This window comes from Octopus sinensis, linkage group LG9, assembly GCF_006345805.1.
Source record: "Octopus sinensis linkage group LG9, ASM634580v1, whole genome shotgun sequence".
Lineage (NCBI taxonomy): Eukaryota > Metazoa > Mollusca > Cephalopoda > Octopoda > Octopodidae > Octopus > Octopus sinensis.
This window is the reverse complement of record NC_043005.1, coordinates 29,999,171-30,014,291: the sequence shown is the minus strand read 5'-3', so window position 1 is coordinate 30,014,291 and position 15,121 is coordinate 29,999,171. Positions and strand designations below refer to the sequence as shown.

At 36.9% G+C, this 15,121-nt stretch overlaps 1 protein-coding gene across 2 annotated transcripts in view; it reads right to left on the bottom strand.

The window, feature by feature from the left end:
- Window positions 1-1,490: 1,490 nt before the first annotated feature.
- The window catches only part of LOC115215564 (high affinity cAMP-specific and IBMX-insensitive 3',5'-cyclic phosphodiesterase 8B-like), a 529,283-nt gene continuing 515,652 nt past the window's right edge, over window positions 1,491-15,121 (bottom strand). For both annotated transcript variants that reach the window (XM_029784763.2, XM_029784764.2), the window contains 3 exons: window positions 13,940-14,116; window positions 5,193-5,322; window positions 1,491-2,343 (listed from right to left, as the gene is read on the bottom strand). In XM_029784763.2, coding sequence (XP_029640623.1) covers window positions 2,192-2,343; window positions 5,193-5,322; window positions 13,940-14,116 — 459 coding nt within the window. In that variant the 3' untranslated portion in view covers window positions 1,491-2,191. The remainder of the gene's footprint in view (window positions 2,344-5,192; window positions 5,323-13,939; window positions 14,117-15,121) is intronic.

Below are 15,121 nucleotides of genomic sequence, written 5' to 3'. Positions count from 1 at the left end.
TCAGGCTCAAATTTCGATCACATTACCACAACAGTACCAATTATAAGCACACAGGAGCAGAAGGCAGTGTGACAATAACAATAATATATGTCCCCTCATATATACATATACATATATACATATGTGTGTATATATATATATTATATATATATATACATACACACATATATATATATATACACACACACGCATTATATATATATATATACACACACACACACATTATATATATATATATATATACACACACACACATTATATATATATATATATATATATATATATATATATATATATAATATACATACATGTATATATATCTCATCAGGAGTTCATATATCTGAAAAAGACGCATGCTCCAAAGCACCAGAGCAGTAATCTATATATATTGGCAAGTTATAGAGTGACCATTGGTTTTGCAGCTATGAAGTGCTTAGCAGTATAGGCAGCACATCAGACTCAAATGGCTGTAAGTGCATAACCAATGGTCACTCTACAACTGGCCATAACTTTTAACTTTCTAACACACACACACACACACACACACACGCATGCATATATATATATATATAAAATTCATTTAGGGTTGAGTGTAGTAAGAAAGAGCATTCGTTACCATAATAGAGGCTAATAATATTTTTATTTTGGTCTCATAATGGTCAAGTCAGTCCCTTGCTACTCTGAGATTCACCTGTGGGTGCTCAGGGTTTTCAGACAATTACAAGAGCCTGGGCACATGCAGGCAAAATGCAGAATAACAAGTGACGGAGTGCCTAACTTGACCAAAATAAAACTATTATATATAAGTGTGTACACACACACATCTATAGATATATACACACATATGTATACATGTATACATGTTAAATTAAGGTTGTTATAACAAGGAAACAGTTACTGACAAAATGACGCAATACCGAGAGTTGAGTCAAATGACTCAGTACTGAAAGTCGAGTCAAATTCATTATAAAATTTCTGTTGGTTGGGAATGCAAGTTTCATTTAAAGAGGCTGAACTATGAAACAAAACTTGAAGTTCCAAGCAACACAAATTTTATATCATATGCTCACACACACACACACACACACACACACACACACACACACACACACACACACACACACACACACATACACACACACATGCAAAGAAAGAAAAATAAAAACAAATCAAATCATATTTTAGCTATTGCTGCAGTTATTGTTGTTGGTTTTGCTTGTTATTATTACTATATTATTATTATTATTATTATTATTATCATCATCATCATCATTATTATGTTGTTGTTGTTGTGATATATTGTCTCTTTATATCGCACACCTCTCTTTTAACAACTGACCAACGTCTCCAGAATCCTGTCATTGTTTCTTTCATAAATATATATATTCTAATGTTTATTCCATTAAAAATGTTTTTTTCATTATTTAATGTTTTTATTTTCATAATTATTATTTGTGTTATTTTTAAATATATGTGTTTGTTGTCTTTTGTTTTTTTTTTTTTAAATGGTTGTTATATATAATGGTGTGTGTTAACTGGTGGAAAGGATACAATTGGGGGTTGGGTCAATGGGTGTAGGGGGTCTCAGTTTCAAAGTCTCTATAATCCAGGGGGTTTGTAGATTATCCTAATTATCTCTCACTAAACACCAGCTCACTGTCAACACACACACACACACACACCACACACACACACACACACCACACACTGATACACACATACATGCACACAAAAATAGCAGTTTTTGTATTTTAGTTTTTTATTATTTCTTTTGTTGTTCTCTTTTGTATTTATTTTCTTGAACAGCAGTTTCATCAAGAATATTCCTTGTGTTGTTGTTATTGTTATTGTTGTTGTTGTTCTTCCAAATTATTGTTTCCTTTTATGAATGAAAGGAAGAATAAAAGAAACATGAAATGATAGAGTCGGAAGCTGTTTATAAAAATAGAACAATATTTGTTGGTTTTTTAATTATCATCATCATTATTATCTTTGTTATTATTAATATTATTATTTTCCATATTTTCTTTTCTTTGGGATGACATGGTCAACTTCTGTTAACAACGGTTTATCTTTTGTCCATTCATTTCTCTTGTTCTTCTTGGATTTAAGGTGGCCATTAATGTCCACTAATATGAAAACACAATCAAACACTTCTTAAACATATATCACTTAGTTTCTAAAATGACCCCTAACTATCTTTGGAATCTTCCTTTGTGTCTTCACTTTGGGAAATCTCTTCTTCGATTTCTGGTAATTCTGCTGATTCTTGTACATCTTCCTTCTTCCAGTATTGATAATTAATCTTGAGGAACTCCATTAGTTCGGGAATATCACAGATTTCTGAAAGTAAAACCAAATAATAATTAGCCAAAATATATGTAGGTGTCACATGCTAGGGGACAAGAGAATTACAGCTTCATGCTAGGGGAGAAGGGAATCGCTATGAGTGAGTGAGTCTACAGCTGTAACCTACACCAGTGTCGCATAACCAGCCCACTCAAAAGTACCTTGGATCTTAGGGCGACATGCCATGCTTGAGGAGACCTATTGAGTCAAGTACATCAACATCAGCAATATCAAAACCAAATCAAATGGAAATTGCAGTTGTAAGCCCTGTGCTGGTAGCACATAAAAAGCTTTGACTGGCTTCCATACCAATGGCATGTAAAAAGCACCATCTGATCGTGGTTGATGCCAGCTCCCCTGGCCCCTGTGCCAGTGGCACGTAAAAAGCACCTACTACACTCTTTGAGTGGTTGGCATTAGGAAGGAAACACTGTCAGATCAGATTCTAGGGGCAGAAGCTTTCTAAACTTTGCCCTGGCTATTCATATTCTAGTGGTGACACTCTCTGAGCATCCGCCCCCACTACTAACTTGGTCACACAGACATTTTACATCCATTGGATCATACTAGCTTCAATCCTTGCGAGCTTACGCATGTTCTCAGCAGTCACAGCCCATGTTTCGTAGCTATGTAGCATGGCTGTTCATACACATGCGTCATGCAGTCTACCTTTTACTCTGAGCGAGAAGCCCTTTGTCACCAGCAGAGGTAAGAGCTCTCTGAACTTTGCCCAGGCTATTCTTATTCTAGCAGCTACACTTTCAGCGCATCCTCCCCTGCTACTGACTTGGTCACCTAGGTAATGGAAGCTATCAACTACTTCTAGTTTTTCTCCCTGGAATGTGTTCCCTGCACATTTTCAATGTTTATTGCTCCTGAGCATCTGCCACATACAAAAGCTATCTTCCCAGTTAACCTTCCTTTGATATTGCTGCACCTCTTATGTGTCCATAGCTTACACTGGGTACATCTTATAGAGTTTTTACCTATGCCTTTTCTACAGATCGACCAGAGCCATCTACCTGAAGGTATTTGCCTTCCTACTTATTAGGACTTTGGTTTTAGCTAGGTTGACTCTAAGGCCTTTCGATTCTAATCCTTGTTTCCACACTTGAAACTTCTCCTCTAGTTCTGATAGTGACTCAGCAATTAGAGCAAGGTCATCAGCATATAGGAGCTCCCAAGGGCATCCTGTGTTGAATTCCTCCATTATTGCCTGGAGGACTATGATAAATAGGAGGGGGGCTGAGGACTGAGCCTTGGTGGACCCCTACCTCTACCCGGAATTCTTTAGTGTACTTGTTGCCAACCCTCACCTTACTGACAGCGTCCCTGTACATGGCTTGCACAGCTCTCACTAAGCATTCATCTATCCCTAGTTTCCTCATTGACCACCAGATAAGGGATCGGGGGACCCTGTCGAAGGCTTTCTCCATGTCAACAAAAGCCAGGTACAGGGGCTTATCTTTGGCTAGGTATTTCTCCTGCAGCTGAACCCAAACTGGATCTCATCTAAACTGACTCTCTCCCTAATTAGTTGGGCTATGACCCTCTCTGTGACCTTCATTAACTGATCCAACAACTTGATACCTCTGTAATTATTTGTATCAAAAACGTTACCTTTACCTTTGTAGCAGTTGACTATTATGCTGCTACACCAGTCATTGGGTATGACTCCTTCATGAATTACCTGGTTAACTATACGGGTGACTAGGCTATAGCTGAAACTGTCAGATATTTTGAGCATCTCTGCAGTGATTCCTGATGGGCTTGGGGCTTTCCCTGTCTTCATACTCTTAATTGCTTTATCTACCAAGGTACTGTCAACTCAGATAGCTGGTCCCTCTGTTGGGTTGACATTCAGCAGACTCTCTTTCTCCCATTCATTTTCTTTATTCAGCAACCTTTCATAGTGACGTCTCCAAGTCTCTCTCTTTGTAGCCTCATTTAGTGCAAGAGAACTATCATTCATGCGAACACATTTCTCTCCTACATCACGATTCTCTCTTACACACTGTCTTTCAACATGAAATACCTCAAGTCTTTGGTCCTCATGGCACAGAACATTGGCAAATTTTTTCTTATCTGCTTCCCCTCTGGCTAATTAAACCTGTCTCCTAGCTTCTCTTCAAGCAGTCTGATACAGTTCTCTGCTATCACCGTTCTTTCAGTCCTTCCAAGCCTGTTTCTTTTCTCTAATAGCCCTGTCTACAACATTGTTCCACCACCACGTTATTTTGGGTCGAGAGGGGACATTGCACCATCCACAGATCTGGTCAGTGGCTCTCAGCTGGTTGTCCTGTAGAAACCTCCAGTTGTCTTCTACACCGTGTGAAGCTATATCTCCTTCTATTTTGTCAAAGGATTTGAGTAATATGTCTCTATATCTCTGTCCATTTGCAGGATCTTTGAGCTTCCAGATCCTTCTTCTCCATGTTGGTTGTCTTCTGGTCGTCTTTCTGCAAGCAGTGTTGTTGCAGTTGAAACTTATCCAATCAACAGTCTGCCCATTTGTTTTACATCTTTGAGGACAAATCAAATAAGGGATCCTTTAGTTGTAAAAACAGTTAAGGGTTTGCAACAGCAAAAATGTCTGGTTGTTAAAAAATGACATTAATATATTCATCCATCCCATGCTACCATGTGGGAATGAGATGCACAAGGGAGAAGACGATGAGGGCAATATAGAAAGGAATGACAATGATGATGACGATGATGATGATCAATAATGACAAGTTATTTCACAACTATTTTGATGTGGCATGTAGCACATGGTACAACTAACATGTGATATGTTTCTGCTCCATGGTAGTCCAGTGTTACAGAAGTAAATGCTAACTTACCTGACCACGATTCAAACATCCCTTGAACGAAATACTCAATGAAGCTACATTGAGATTTTGGAATGCTGCATGTGTTGCGAGAGAAGATTGGCATCACAATGGGGAGGTGTTTTGTTATTTCTTCATCAGTCTGGAAAATAAAGATAGAAGATATGATGAGAGAGAGGGAAAGAGAAAGAGGAGGGAGAGAGTGTGATATAGGGAGAGGCAAATGAGAGAGAAGGGGAGACAGAGATAGAGAAAGTAATAATAATAATAATAATAATGGTTTTAAGTTTTGGCACAAGGCCAGCAGTTTCAGGAGAAGGTTAGGTGAATTACATTGGTCCCAATTTTTGACTGGTATTGTATCGACTGTGAAAGGATGAAAGGCAAAGTTGACCTCAGTGTAATTTTAACTCAGAACGTAAAGATAGACAAAGTAATGCTAAAAATTTTACCTGTTGTGTTTACAATTCTGCCAGCTCACCACCATATTACGACAAAGATGACAATGATGATGACAACAATAATAATAAAGGTTGTAACAATTGGTGCATTGGGAACAGTAAGCAAATATATAGACAAATGGTTGAAGGAGATTGGAATGGAATGTTCTGGTGAGCTTCAACAGAAAGTTTGCCACTTAGGGACAGCAGAGATTACAAGGAAGGTCTTAAGCACTTGAAAGACTATTGAAAGCTTGTGGATATGCCTAAGGTTACAGGTAGTAACCTGCTACATGCATAAATTCTGTCAGGAATAAGACCGAATCTGATTCAAATCAATGATAATAATAATAATAATTCTTTTTAGTAGCCACAAGGGCATACATAAGGTGGACAGACAACAGTTTGTGTGTGGATTTACATAAAGGATGAAAAAAAAAGAAACAGAAAGACAGTGAAATGCAATAAAAGCATCCATAATATGTGACAACACGAAAGATGCAATCCTCCTGATGCAGGAGAAACTCCAACCAGGAATCAAAGAACCCTACAGATCCAGGATTATCCTGATCACCAAAAGCATGAGCCCTCTCTCCTGCTCTCCAATCTACAACCTCACACTTAGAACAGAGGGGTTCGCTGCAATCATTTTTGCCATAGTCACCCATCTTCTCACAAATTCACTGAGAGGTGGCACTTTGCTTTCCATCCTCATTTCCATTCCCAAATGGAACTTTAAATAGTTGATGAGGGCTTGGCCAAAGAGGGAGATGTCTGTCCTCAATCCTTTCAACCTCGTCCAACATATAATCTCTTTCACCACAACCACTGGACAGAGAGGAACTGTCTGCCCTGCCTTGTTAAAGGTGGGTGGTGGGGTGAACCACATGATGGATTTTGGCCATCATTGGATTCATCCCACATGTAATAACAGCTGTTCAACAGAACTCCACAAGTCAACAATTCTCAGACACTGTGCAAGTGTGTGTGAAATGGTTTTATTGTTCTGTGCAATAATAATCCTTTCTGCTATTAGCAGCACAATGCCTAAAATTTTGGTGGGGGGGGGGATTAGTCCATTACATTGACACCAGTTCTTGACTGCTGTCTTATTTTATTGGCCCTGAGAGGATAAAAGACAAAGCTGACATTGGTGGAATTTGAACTCAGAACACAAAGACAGATGAAATGCTGCTAAGCATTTTGTCCGGCATGCTAACAATTCTGTCAGCTTCAAATTTTGACACTAGGCCAACAATTTTAATGGGAGAAAGTGAGTTGAGTACATCAACCCCAGAACCCAGCTGGTACTCATTTTATTGGCCCTGAGAGAATGAAAGTAACGTCATTTACGGCAGCATTTGAACTTGGAACATAAAGCTGCTTGTGTGTCTGCAAATAACAATAATGAGCTTATTGTATACAGTACAGGGAGATGCACTACAATTCATTGGAAAAGAGTTAAAGGGACAGAAAGCAGTGGCATACCAAGTAAAGAAAGACAGAAATTATGGCAAGATTTTGGTATGATATACAATGCATAGTATTAAAAAAAAGAGAAGTTGATGGAAAGAACTTGGTAACAAACAGTTCAGTAGGAATCTGAGATTATCTCAATATATAACTGAAGTAGTTATAATCATGTGGGAAGTTATAAATTCTTGCAATATGGTGAAGAAAATACACCTCAAGAAATTTTTCTTTGTAAATTACTGTGATGTAAAAAAAAAAAAATATGGTTTTGTATTTTTGTCATTACTGTTAAGAAATGTTAGGAAATATATGAACATATAAATACAACTTTTTGTTGCTTCTCTAAGAGCAATAACATTAAGTAAAACATGAAATTATCAAGCAAGGTCTTATGGAATATTTGACCAAATATGAGAAATAGGTGAGCAGAAATATTTCATGATGTGAATAGGAATAGAAAATTACAGTTTATTAAAATATGAGGAGCAAAATCTATTGAATAGAGAGAGCTTTGCTTCCTTTGAAATTGCTCGGAAATCATTTTGATCGATTTTCGTATAGCAAAGATTAGAATACAATATGGAATACAAATACTTTATTGTGTCAAAAATTACTGATTGATTTTTTGTCCCCCAAACAAAAACTAATACTGAGTCACAAAAAATGTATATATTAGATTCATGTTTTCTTACAGTTGTGAAAAGAAAATAATAAAGATGTATAATGAAAAAAATAGTTTTGTTTGGATTTTTGCTGTAAATACAATGCTAGGAAACTAATGAATGCTTTCCACTTGGATTTTGCTTTCTCAGTTCTCCATTTCTACCTGGCTTTTGTTCATTCTTTTACGCTTTCTGCCTCTTCTCTCTCTCTCTCCTTACCTCTCTTTCCAATTTCCGTCTCTCTCCTCTCTCTCTCTCTTTATCTCCCATTCCCATCTCTCTCTCTCTTTACCTCTCTTTCCCGTTTCTCTCTTCCTGTTTCTCTTCTCTCTCTCTCTCTCTCTCTCTCTCTCTCTCTCAAGAACCTGGGGCTAAGCTGTATTTCTTTTGATTCTGAGTGGAAAATTTTCCCCTTTTTATGGAGAGATTATAGCTCAAATTACCATCTGATGAGGTAAAATTTGTTTGGTTGATGCAGGCTAAAAGCCAAGGTTGTGTTAATCTGGTGAATGTGCCATGTGGCAGTATGAACAACAGGTCATCAAAAGAGCTCAGAGAAATAGCTTAATTGTTTGTGAATTCATGGTTTTCTTTTTTTGTGTGCAAGATGATGAAATACAGTTCTCTTATGTGTTTGTTCAATATGTTGTCATAGCTTAAGGCAGGGAGCTGGCAGAATCATTAACAAAATGCTTAGTGACATTTCATCTATCTTTATGGTCTGTGTTCAAATTCCGCTGAGGTCAAATTTGCCTTTTATCCTTTCAGGGTTGATAAAATAAGTACCAGTTGAGTACTGGGGTCGATGTAATCAACTTAACTCTTTCTCCAAAATTGCTGGCCTTGTGCCAGAAGTTGAAACCAATATGTTTCCGTTGTGGTTTGTATTTATCAATAGACACCCTTTTTTTATTTGCTCAAATAAAGAGATTTTTTTTTAGAACAAAAGTTCTGAACAAAACAGACAAATAGAGCATGGCGCCAGGTCCTTCCAATTCACACTATTTTTCAAAAATCATGGACTTGTTAAACCAGTTGAGTATATGTGAAAAAATATTTTAATGACTCAAAGTGCATTTTCAACTTTTCTCTTTTCTTTTTACACGTCTACTCATGTCAAAAAAAAGAAAACAAAAACTACTTATGTATGTGTGCTCGCATGTGTATATATGTATATATGTATATCATTATTCATTTGATTATAATACACCAAGGGGATTTACGAGTTGTCAGACACCCTAGAGTATACCAACAACGTACTATTCAAAGTAACACATGATTTGGACCAGCTCCTAGGGGATAAACACTCATACGGTTGGTTTTCACTGTGTACACAACTGGAATATCCTATTTGATACTTACCACCACAGGTTCCAACCCTACCTGGTGCATATCTTTTCAAGTACCTGATTCTATCTGAATCCTTATTTTACTCTGTGTGTGCGTGTGTGTGTATGACTATTGTAATTTGCTTTAAGCATTACAATGTGTACATAACATGAATATTCTTAAAAAGACTTTTAAGCTATGCAGGTGAGAAGTTAGGTAAAATGTATAAGGTGATGGTGATGACGACAAAGACAAGGCTATTGTATTGCCATACATAACTTGTTTAATGCTTCGAGCATGTTTCAGGAAAGCCTTCCATTATGAAAAAGAATTTAGTCAAAGAGCCCATAGAAAACGTGTTATTATCTGCAGGCCATTACACACACACAGACATATCACAAGTCTTCTATAATACAATAATGAGCTAAAACTGAACTTAATAATTCCAATGCAACTAATTTCCTGATGTGCTATTATTAATAAACAATTAAAAATTTTCATCTAGATCAATTAAATATTGATCTAAGAAGCCTTAGCATAGAATAAAATAATGACAATGAGACTAGACCCCACTACCATATATATATATATATATATATATATATACATATATGGAGAGAGAGACAGAGAGAGAGATTAAGAGAGAGTTCTTTTCTACATCTGCCAGCTCAAACAAGTACATGGTATTACTTCATTCTGCTATTATCTAACATCAGATTAATACCCAATATGAAACCAATTGCTAAGATTGGCCATAATGGATATATAATACAGTACACTTTGATTAATATACATACATATACATATATATATATATATATATATATATATATATATACATACATTATTTAGCAGCATTTCTTCTGGATATTATAACGTGAGTTCAATCCCTACCAAGGTCATCTTTGCCTTTTCTTCTTTCAGTGTTGATAAAATAAAATAAGTACCCATCAAGTATAGGAGTGGATGTAATCAGTTAACCCCTCTCCCCCCTCCCCTAAAACTTGACAGAATTATAGCTATTATTGTAATTATCATTACTAAGGCAGTGAGATGGCAGAATCGTTAGCAAGCCAGGCAAAATGCTGAGCAGTTTTTCGTTTGTCTTTATGTTCTGAGTTCAAATTCTGTCATGGTTGCCTTTGCCTTTCATCCTTAGGGGTCAATAAACTAAGTACCACTGGTACACAGGGGTCAACGTAATTGACTAGCCCTCTCCCTTAAAATTTCTGTGTGCCAGTAACAGAAATAATTATTATAATTATTATCAAAGAGGCAAACTGACAGAATCGTTAACATGCTAAACAATAATCATAATATTTCTTCTGGCTCAACATTCTGAGTTCAAATTCTACCAAGGTTGAATTTGCCTTTTGTCTTTTCAGAAGTCAATAAAATACATACCATCTGAACACTGGGGTTGATGTAATCCCCTGGTTCCCTCCTACAAACTTTCAGTCCATCTGGCCACAGTAGAAAGGATTATTATTCATCATTTACTTACTTAACATCTCCTGGTTTATCTCTGCCATGTCACAGCTCCATCCCTCAGCTTAGAGATGCTACACTCCCCTCAACACATGATCTCTTCCAAATATTTCTGACAACGGAATACTTTCTATGAAGTTTGGTATTTGCAGCTTTTGATGTCAAAATATTGCTCTCTCTGAGATGGTCCCAAGTGCACCAATCACAATAGGTGCCACTCACACTCTTGAGGCTCTATGGATTCGTTTCACTTCCAAAGTTAGGTTTTGGTACTTCCTGACTTCCTTGTTTTCTGTATTCACAATATTCTGGTTTGCATGTATAACTACATCAATGAAGGCCCATTCTTTGGACGCCTCCCAAAGTTATATTTGGTCAATTATGTTGCAGCTTGTTACTTGTGTATATAGGCACATTCCATGTGAACTTCACCTGACCATTCTCTGCAATTGGAAAAGGTTGGTGCTCATATCACTCTCTCATGGCGTTTTTGGTACTCCTTTTAGGCCAGCTTTGAGCATCTTCTAATTATTTGTTGAACTGTCTCAGATGATTTTTCCCATAGTCTACATCAAGGTGGTACTGCTGTCTTATCAATGCTACACTTGATTGAGTTGGTTCATAAAGCTTGTTCTTGAGCAGAAAGAATCAGTCCTTTTGTCTCCTTCTTTAAAAACATGTCTTAATCATCTCCAGGGTTCTTCACCAGCTTCAACCAATGTTTGTTGGAAAAACTCTCCATGTGTAACTTTCTCTTTCCAGTCAATGATCATTTCTTCATTAGTTCTCATTTTGTACTCCTGGTTAATTCCCCATTGTCATTGACCCCCATCTCACTCAATGCAGCCGACCACATTCTTTCATCACTATTCCTCAGATAGGCATGCAAGGGCTTGACCTCCTTCACAACACTATCCTCTATTCCAATCACTCCCACTTTCCTTTCTAAGCCTTGATACATTACTTCTAGTATAAAGGAACCCATTCATAGCCATTACCTTCCTTGCTTTTCTATCCATATTTACCAGTTCTTCCTTTGTCCATTCCACAACTCTTGTTAAGTATTGTATCACACCTACAAACCACATGTTGAAGCCTTTAACAAAGTTTTCCTCAATTCATCTTAAATTTACAAAGCTGTTTAACTCTCTTCATATATTTAGAAGAAATTTTCTCCTTCATCTTGGTGTTCATCACCTGGCTTAATTGTAAAATACCAAGATATTATTATTATTATTATTATTATTATTACTATTACTATTATTATCATCATTATCATTGCCTTTGCACAGTTTCTAATGCTGGAGATGTACTGCGGTGTCAGCTGTTCACTACCAGTGAACTAATGTAACACCTCTTATTTTTCGAGCACCTTCTGGAGTATTCGAGTGGTTCCAAGCAGTGCTGTTTGCTGCAAGCGCTCCACCCTTATTGCAGCCCCTATTTGTTCCACGTACTTCTTGAGATTTTTGCTCACTGTTCTCAGGGCTCTGACAATCAACCACAACTGCTTAACCTCCCAAGCTAACCTGTCATATCTATCGACTTTTCTTTCTTCCTTATCACATACCTTGTTGTCAGCTGGGCATGTTATAATCTATGATCCAGCATAGTTTGCTTTCTTTCTCAATTAAGATTATTATTATTATTATTATTATTATTATTGAGTGAGAGAGCAGTTCATGCCATCAAAGTGACACTGGGGTAAAATATACGAAGCCCAGTATACCCATCATGACTACCCGTCTGATAAAGGTACACCAGGCACATGCATCACAACCATATGTGCGCGACATGGTGATCTCATATCAAGATAAACAGCACATGACCTTGCAGGTGGGGCCCAGTTAGAATTTTCTTCAGGTTGAGTAGCCCATCCCGCTCAAACGGTCCCTGAATAAGGGTTGCTTAAGGATGTTGAAAGAACCACCCATGTTTCCAGAGGTGAACTATTCAAACCCCAAAGAATCCCTCTCAACACATGGCTATGATGCTCCCCCACTACTTCTGCTCGTGATCAGAGATGCACATATCGTCAGCCACTAAGGGACATGCTCAACTGGTTAAGGTCAAACAACTGACAAGCAAATCTGTGGTATTGAGCAGAATATTTGCTGTAGCCCATCTTTTATACCAAGACAAAACAATGTACATGATAACACTTCCAATCAGTTAAGATCAGAAGCCATGAGAGCCACGAGAGCCACAGATCAGAAGCCATGAGAGCCACAGATCAGAAGCCATGAGAGCCACAGATCAGAAGCCATGAGAGCCACAGATCAGAAGCCATGAGAGCCACAGATCAGAAGCCATGAGAGCCACAGATCAGAAGCCATGAGAGCCACAGATCAGAAGCCATGAGAGCCACAGATCAGAAGCCATGAGAGCCACTGATCAGAAGCCATGAGAGCCACAGATCAGAAGCCATGAGAGCCACTTATTATTATTATTATTATTATTATTATAATTATTATTATTATTATTATTATTATTATTATTATTATTATTATTATTATTATTATTATTATTAGTAGTAGTAGTAGTAGTAGTAGTAGTAGTAGTAGTTCTTTTTATCATGAGTTTTGTTGGAACTCCTGGAGTCTTGCATGCGTAGTGGGCTTACTACCTTCAGCTTACGGTACCATGCCATTCGTTCTTTACAACTATCTTATACTTTCCTGATTATTCTGGTCATGCCGAGGAGGCAAACCTTTTGTAATAATTCTACTGGGCACTCTATTCCAATTTCTTTTAGATTCCCCTTGATGCCTTCTGATACTGTCCCCAAGGATCCAACAATAATTGGCACTATCTTCACCTTCTTCATTTTCCATAGCTGGGCTATTTCATACTTAAGAGTCTTGTATTTATTTATTTATTTATTTTTTCATCTTTCTTCTTGACTATTCATGGGTTTGCAACATCAACTATACAGCACATGTGGTGCACCTTGTCCACCACTACCACAAAGTGTGGTCTCTTTGCAGTTTGTGCTCATACTATTATTATAATTATTGTTCTAATTCTGCTGAGGTTTACTTTGCCTTTCATCCTGTTGGTGTTGATAAAAAAAATGCCAGTTGAACACTGGGGTCGATGGAATCAACTAGTATGCTCCCCCAAAATGGCTGCCCTTGTGGCAAAATTTGAAACCATTATTATTTATTATTATTATTATTATTATTATTATTATTATTATTATTATTACTATTGATATTCTTATTCACACACAAACATCCCCACAGAAAACATTCTGAAAGTTTGCTATATGCAAAAAAAAAAACCCCCAAAAACATGAAACAAAGAAAACCCAACTCAAACAAGAAAGAAATTAATGAGAAATATTAATTAGGTAACAAAATCAAACCTGATCAAAATATTCTTCAGCAATTCGTTTTGCCCAAATGATGCAAAGATCGAGAGGTCGGCATGGGTTTGAGATATCCGCACACTTCATAAGCATTCTTTTAATCAGAATTCGACTCTCGTCTGTTGAGAGGTGAGCCACAATGTCGCTCATACTGTCCATACTGCTTTGGTCACTCTAAAAGAGGGAGAAAATTAGGGTTGTCACATGACTGAAAATTAAGATTATTGCATGACTGGAAATTAAGATTGTCACACGAGTGTATGTTAGAATTAAATTGTATCTTCATTAAAGCATTTTCATAAAATCAAGAATCATACCATGTTTTGTCTGAAGCAAAATCCTGACACGAAGTCAAAATGGAGAAATTGAAAGACTCCATGGTGAGAGAAAATAATTTGATTAAATAAACATTAAAAAAATATAAAATAAATGAAAAATAATAAAACATGAAGAGAAAAAGCGCCTATATTAAGTGGAAATGCAGTGAAGACATGTAGTGTAGACAAGAAGTGTGAGCATGTAGGGGAAACATGTAGCGTGGATATGTAATGTAGTGATATCATGAAAACGTCTAGTGTGGACATGTGGTATGGTCATGTAGCATTGGCATGTAGTATAGACATATATATATAGCATACATGTAGCATAGGTATATTGTGTATACATGTTGTGCACATATGCAGTGTAGACATGTGATTTTGTCATATAGTATAGGTATATAATATAGACTTGTAGTGTTGGCATGTAGTGTGGTGGGGGGCATATGGTACTCACTGCTGCAACAGTTCACTGTGACATCGCTCACAGTTCAATGAAATTATCAACGATCCATTTATGTCATATATTGGCAGTTGTTGTCACATTGATCTCTTTTCAGATATCAGCCCTCATTATCTACAACTTCACCTTAACCATTAAATCACATTATGAAGCAGAGCTAAACAAAGATCTTGAAAGAAAATAACCCAAAGGGAAAAAAACCAATACATTTGGCTGCAGTGTGTTGGGGATTATAATTGCTGCAAAAAGAAAGTCTCCAATATAAACCAAACCGTATGAAATACTTTAACAGAATAATGTGCAAAATTTTGTCTGCATTTAACCCTTGCAGCACTTAGTGAAGATTGATTTATGTTTGTTTAGAATGACATATTAGCTGTTTCATCAGATAATTAAATG